This window comes from Antedon bifida, chromosome 9 (genome assembly GCF_963402885.1).
Source record: "Antedon bifida chromosome 9, ecAntBifi1.1, whole genome shotgun sequence".
Lineage (NCBI taxonomy): Eukaryota > Metazoa > Echinodermata > Crinoidea > Comatulida > Antedonidae > Antedon > Antedon bifida.
The window spans coordinates 583770-590161 of NC_136234.1; the positions used below are offsets into that span (position 1 = coordinate 583770).

Below are 6392 nucleotides of genomic sequence, written 5' to 3' on the forward strand. Positions count from 1 at the left end.
AATGGTTGAATATAATCCAATAGTAATACTGTATTATCATTATTTATATTTTAAGTATTTTAATATTTCCTAAGAAATCAAGTCAATATATTGTACAGTGTGTTTTAAAATAAATATTGATTACAGAGCTTAAAATGTGTTTAGATATTTCTGTTTTTATTAAAATTTCAAGTATATAAACTCCTATAAAAAATAGACACTTTGTCTCCAGCTGTCCATAGTCTGATTGATGGTAGGTTAGAAAGACACTCAAAAACTGGTAAAAATATTTGGCTGACGGAATAATAAAGTTTCATATTTTAAAAAAGAATGCAAAATTTAATTTTAATGTCACATAATAGTTATTCACTTTGACCGAAAACTGGATCGATTATTTACCTGAAAAAAATGTAATTTCAAGTAAAAAATATGTCAGACAATGGTTTTGGGTTAAAATTAAATGTTTCTTTTGTCTTTTTATAAATGAAATTATTTTTTTTTTAAATACAGAATAACTTTATTAAAACTGCAAAATGGCCTATTAAATTCTGATTTATTAATCTTCATTTTTCAAGAAGAGTATGATGATTATGTTAAATGATGTTGCGCCCTCTACCGAAAAACAACGAGGCATCGCGGCCACATTCCATGCTTTCGCGATATGAAAAAAGGTTAGCCCAACGCACTTCTCTGCAGTCCGCCGACAAAACTGAATTCAGACTGCTGATAGGCCTAGAAGGCTAGGCTTAACAATAATGGGAGATCAACAAAAGGCCAATAAAGATTCTTCCCAAGAAATAGATGAAGTACAAAAGAAAGCAGAAGAGCTAAAAAACACAGCCAATGAATATTTCAAAGGTTGAAAATATTTTATAATATTATTATATTGAGAATACTATATATCCTAGGCCTACCTAGCCTAGGCCTAGCCTACTCCCTAACTAGTAACTACGACTCGAGCTAGAGAAGCCTAGGGGTTCTACACTCTAGCTAGACTAAGCCTAGTCCTAATTAAGGCTTAGGTCGGTTAGGCACTCAGCAGGAGGGAGGGCTGGCCAAGCAACATTACAAGAATGCTTATATATTAGGCGACTAGTAGGCTAGGCCCTCTCTATCTAGGCAGAAGTTGTCTGATCAGATAAAAATTCAAATAAAATACAGTAAAGGACGAGGATAGGTTATACGTACAGCCGCTGGACGTATAACATGTATTTTGTTATACGTACCGCAGTTGGCCTCTGGGTATGTTCTGTATTGTTTTCCTGAATAAATAATAATAATCTTTAAAATATTAATAATCAACTGTGTTTATCAATTTCAGCTCAAAAGTTTGATTCTGCAATTGACCACTACAGCCAAGCAATAGAGCTGCACCCATGCTGCGCAGCTTACTATGGTAACAGGAGTATAGCTTACCTGAAGACAGAATGCTTTGGCGCGGCAGTTTGCGATGCAGACAAGGCGTTGGAGTTGGACAGGTCTTACATAAAGGTATTCCAATCCAGCGCTAATACTCCATTTACCTACTGCTATTATAGGACCAGAACGTAACCCTGAAGATAATTGTTGTAGGACAGAAAATGCTATAGTGCCTTCCAATGCACCTTAAGGTTTGGTGTAGTGATAGGCAGAATAGAGGTTGTATTATAAGTTGTAATATTGAGGTTTCAATTAATTTATTTATTCATGTCATTTACTTTAAATTTAAAGAGTTTGTAAAACTTTATTTAATTGAGTACTTTGTTTTTAAACATAGCTTTTGTCAATTTATATGTTAGTACATTAAACATCTGTTTTATTTTTAACATGTTTCTTTACTCAGTTATCAATGCTTTCAACTTTTTTATTTTTTAGGGATATTATCGAAGAGCGACTGCAAATATGGCATTAGGCAAATTTAAAGTAGCTCTCAAAGATTATGAAACGGTAATAGTTCTACTTATCCAAGTTATTCAGAAAGATTTACTTTTCCTTTCATGTGCTCATTAATGTTATAAACATACTGTGCATCTACATGTATTTTTCTTGTATACAAATCATCTTATCTGTAAATTATTTGTTAATAACTCCAGTCTAACTTCTTTTCTTTAGGTAATGAAGGTACGAGCAAATGACAAAGACGCAAAAGCCAAATATCAAGAGTGTAAAAAGATAGTACAAATGAAAGCATTTGAAAAAGCTATCTCAGTAGATTCTAACAAATGCTCCGTAGTAGACACATTAGATTTAGTTAATATGAGTAAGTTAAAATGTGTTGACCTACATTAATTTAATTATTGGACAATTGTAATTGGAAACTTTTGAGCTTTCACTTCAAAAGTTGACATAATTCAGTAAACTACAGAATCACTTCTGTTGGAATCACCTAGGGAATCTTTTCCCAAAAACATATGAGGTGCTATATATGTTTAACACTACAGCCAACCATATATAAATGGGACACTTGAGTCCTGAAAGTTGTTCCCCATATCAATATAATATAAAGACAGAATATTTTGTTAATTTTATGATTAGGTTAGGTTAATTTATCATGCTTGTCAAAAAATAATCAAAATAGCAACTACCTCAAAGTAACAGTAATTATGTGGTAGTTTATTTCTTTTAATTATATAGTAATAGAAGATGAGTATGAAGGTCCGACGATACAAGATGGCAAAGTGACATTAGAATTTATGAAGGCACTCATCGATCATCTAAAGTCAGAAAAGAAACTACACAGGAAGTATGCATATATGGTAAGACCACCTCCAATATGGTGTCCATTAGGAGTTGGAATGGTATTGGAAATTATAATATTTCTCTTCATTTTTATACCGATTACTAAATGTGGAATATGAGTGTCAAAAAACTTGAAATTCTTAGGGGGTCCAGTACCTGCTTTTTCTTAGGCTTGAAACTATACATAGCCATCAGTTCAAGCTTGGTGGTCGAGAAGTATTAGCAGTAGGCTAGATGTCTGAAGGTTTGAGTCACACCAAATAATTACTTATTCTCAATGCATCAGAATAGGAATAAAATAAACTTAGTCCCTGTTGCAAATCTACTTTGCAGTGTAGTCGAACCAATTATCCATCCTTTTTGGTTTTTAGATTCTAGTGCAAGTTTTTAGTGTTTTGAAAACACTACCATCATTATGTGAAATAACTGTACCTGAAAAGAGCAAGTTTACAGTGTGTGGGGACATACATGGACAATTCTACGACCTTGTCAATATTTTTGAAATCAACGGACTACCTTCTGAACAAAATCCATATGTATCCTTTTCTATTAAACTCCACTATCAAAGAATTGTTTATAGATGTATTGTCTCCCAAAAACATGAAAAATGATATTAATAGCCTTTGAATAAGCCATTTTGTAGTTTTAATCAAGTTTAAATTATTTGGTTGCAAATACCTGTCAATTGTAACTGCATTTTACAACCTTAAGTTTTGTGCAATAGTGTGTGTGTATTCTATATATATTAATCTTATTTATATTTCATATCTTTTGTTTATCGTACTAATATTTGCCAATCTTTAAGAATTTCTATAATAATAATACTTAGTTAAACTAGATTTAAATATATTAATATTATAAACTTGTTTAAGGTTATGTGAAAGGTGATTCCAGAGCTTACTACCATGAAATGAAAGACTAGACTTTGTTTTATGATAATGGACAAATAAAGCATTTTAGTATTCAGTAATACATATAAATATACTGTGTGCCGAGATTCAAAACAAACAATTGTGTATGATAATTGCAACCACATGTAAATGTCTCAAGTGTTTTTTCCTTCACATAGAGTACTTTAGTTGTTCAATGGGGATTTTGTAGATCGAGGATCATTTTCAGTTGAAGTTATTTTAACATTATTTGGTTTTAAACTTCTCTATCCTAACCACTTTTTCATGGCTAGAGGTAAGGATAAAATCAAATTTAACTTGATACATATACATCATCTTCATTTTATATTCCTGTTTTTTGTAAGTAAAATGGAAAAAAAGTTTCTAGACCTGACAATGAAGTGTGCAGACCGGGGTCAAAATAATGTAAATTTTCAAATATTAATGTTCAAATGTTAATACTGAAATGTTAAAAACTAATTGTTATATTATTTGTAGGCAATCATGAGAGTGAAACGATGAATCAAATGTATGGATTTTTTGGAGAAGTTAAGTCAAAATATAATGCACAGATGGCAGAGTTGTTTACAGAAGTATATAATTGGCTCCCTCTATGTCACTGCATTAACAGTAAAGTCTTGGTACGTCTATCAATGTAACATATACTAGCAAAGCAGATACCAACATTTTTTGTCACATAAAGTTTGATAGTGTAGACAGAGCATTAGGTAATGCTATTTATTTGTGTTTCAGGTAATGCATGGTGGTTTATTTAGTAATGATGAAGTAACATTAGAAGACATCAAAAAGGTTGACAGGAATAGACAACCACCAGACTCTGGTAAATCTGCGTCATTTTCCTCTAATCCGATTTTTTAGTTTCCTTTGTTGACCATATATTCCATGTCAAGATTTCCATGTGAATTTATAGATAAAGAATATGTATTAAAGATTTGCGATAATATCCACGTACATATTGTATATTCTAAATTATAATAAAAGAACTGAGAATGATGTCATAATGAATTTGTTATTGAGAGAGTTAGGTTCCAGGTTTTAGGTGCTAATGATAATGGAAAGTTTAGGGTTGTTTAATGAGTTGGTATTGTTGTTTTAGGTATAATGTGCGAGCTACTATGGTCAGATCCACAACCACAGAAAGGTAGATCACAAAGCAAGAGAGGTGTAGGTGTCCAGTTTGGTCCAGATGTTACAGACACCTTTTTGAAGAAGAATGATTTGAAGTATATAATCAGGAGTCATGAGGTGAAACCGGAGGGCTATGAAGAAGCACACAATAAGAAATGTATTACTGTTTTCTCCGCACCCAACTACTGGTATGTTTGTTCATAAATTCATAAATTTTTCTGATAACTATACCATTATTTTATCTTCTCTTTTTTCCCTTGTCTGCTCATCATCCCATGCGTTTTCATCTTTTCTCTGTTCTTACCCATTATTCCATTTCATTTCATTGTTAATTATGTTACTTGCCACGGGCCTTTGCTTTTTGGAAGTACCCCTCTTAATTTTCTGTAAATTAATTGAATACTATTGTTGAAAAAATTTGAATTTTAAATATTGTTTTTTTTTCCAGTGATCAAATGGGAAACAAAGGAGCGTTTATAACGATGTCATCAGATCTAGAACCGAAATTTACTTCATATGAAGCAGTAGTAAGTGTTGTAAATACAAAAGAAACGCACCATACCATTGTTATCACGTGATATTGTGACTTTGACTTATACAATATAAATCACTAATGAATGTGGACCTAATTTGTACATAAATACTTGGATGAATTTCGACTTAAAAATAAAAATCAGTAATGTATAGGAAAGAATTGGAAGTTTCCTAAAAATCCGACCTTCGTGATTTTTCGACGCAAGGTTGACTTTAAATATACCTTTTTCACAAACATTATGATGATTTTAAAATTTACATTTTTTTATTTCTCTTTAGCCTCATCCAAAAATTCGACCAATGGCATATGCAAGCTCCTTATTTGGTTTTATGTGAAGCACATATAATTTCAGCTGAAAGTGAAAATCAATCTAGATGTTTACAAGTTGTAGCCAGATGCGTGCATCAACCATCAACCCGCCACATATGCTAAAAACTAAAAAAACACCAGAAATATGTTTTTACAAAATTATTCTTGTTTGTAACTACTGTGGAGTAGTTTTGCGTCAGGATGTTGAGTAATTGGTCAGATGTTTCGCCCTACTCACCAGGCTAGTGATCTGGGTGGGTTTGAGTCCCACCCGAGAATTACTTGCCTATTTTTAGTATTCTCAATGTACTTAGTATAAATATTATAAAAATTACATCAGAGAGGGCAAAACATCTGACCAAAATTATTCTTACTTGGTTTTGTGACTGTCAAACCTGGTTCACACCAGGTTGTGGTTAGTTGGTTAGTTGTGGTTGTGTTAGTACACATACAAGTGTGATGTGTTCTCAGCATTTAGAAATAAACTATGGTTTATTTGTACTGTACAAATAATTGGGCAAAACAATTCTGGTGCCTGTGATATAAACGTACACATATGAATAACGATTGTTCAATTTTGGTTTCAAAAAGCTTAGTAAATAGAATTACATCTCTTGATCATAAAAAGAGATTTTTAATTGAAATATAATGAAACGATAATAATGATAATACTAGTGTGAGAAGCAACTCAATATTTATAATTTACCCTTTAAATGTGATATTGTAACAATAAAAATGAATTGTGCTGTCCATGTAAGCAAAAAAATTAATACTAATAAAATCTGTAATAACTTTAAAAGATATTTGGCTAC

The 6392-nt window shown here is 31.7% G+C and overlaps 2 protein-coding genes across 2 annotated transcripts in view; both read left to right on the forward strand.

Moving 5' to 3' along the window:
* Positions 1-6392, forward strand: part of LOC144851903 (uncharacterized) — a 90013-nt gene that overhangs the window by 35648 nt on the left and 47973 nt on the right. The gene's annotated exons all lie outside the window — the stretch shown is intronic.
* Positions 642-6194, forward strand: LOC144852768 (serine/threonine-protein phosphatase 5-like). The gene is made up of 12 exons (XM_078710740.1): positions 642-837; positions 1301-1470; positions 1834-1905; positions 2071-2218; positions 2593-2714; positions 3069-3233; positions 3777-3882; positions 4086-4228; positions 4341-4428; positions 4705-4924; positions 5185-5263; positions 5550-6194. The coding sequence occupies exons 1-12, from the start codon at positions 735-737 to the stop codon at positions 5604-5606; spliced, it is 1473 nt and encodes a 490-aa protein (XP_078566866.1). The 5' UTR covers positions 642-734; the 3' UTR covers positions 5607-6194.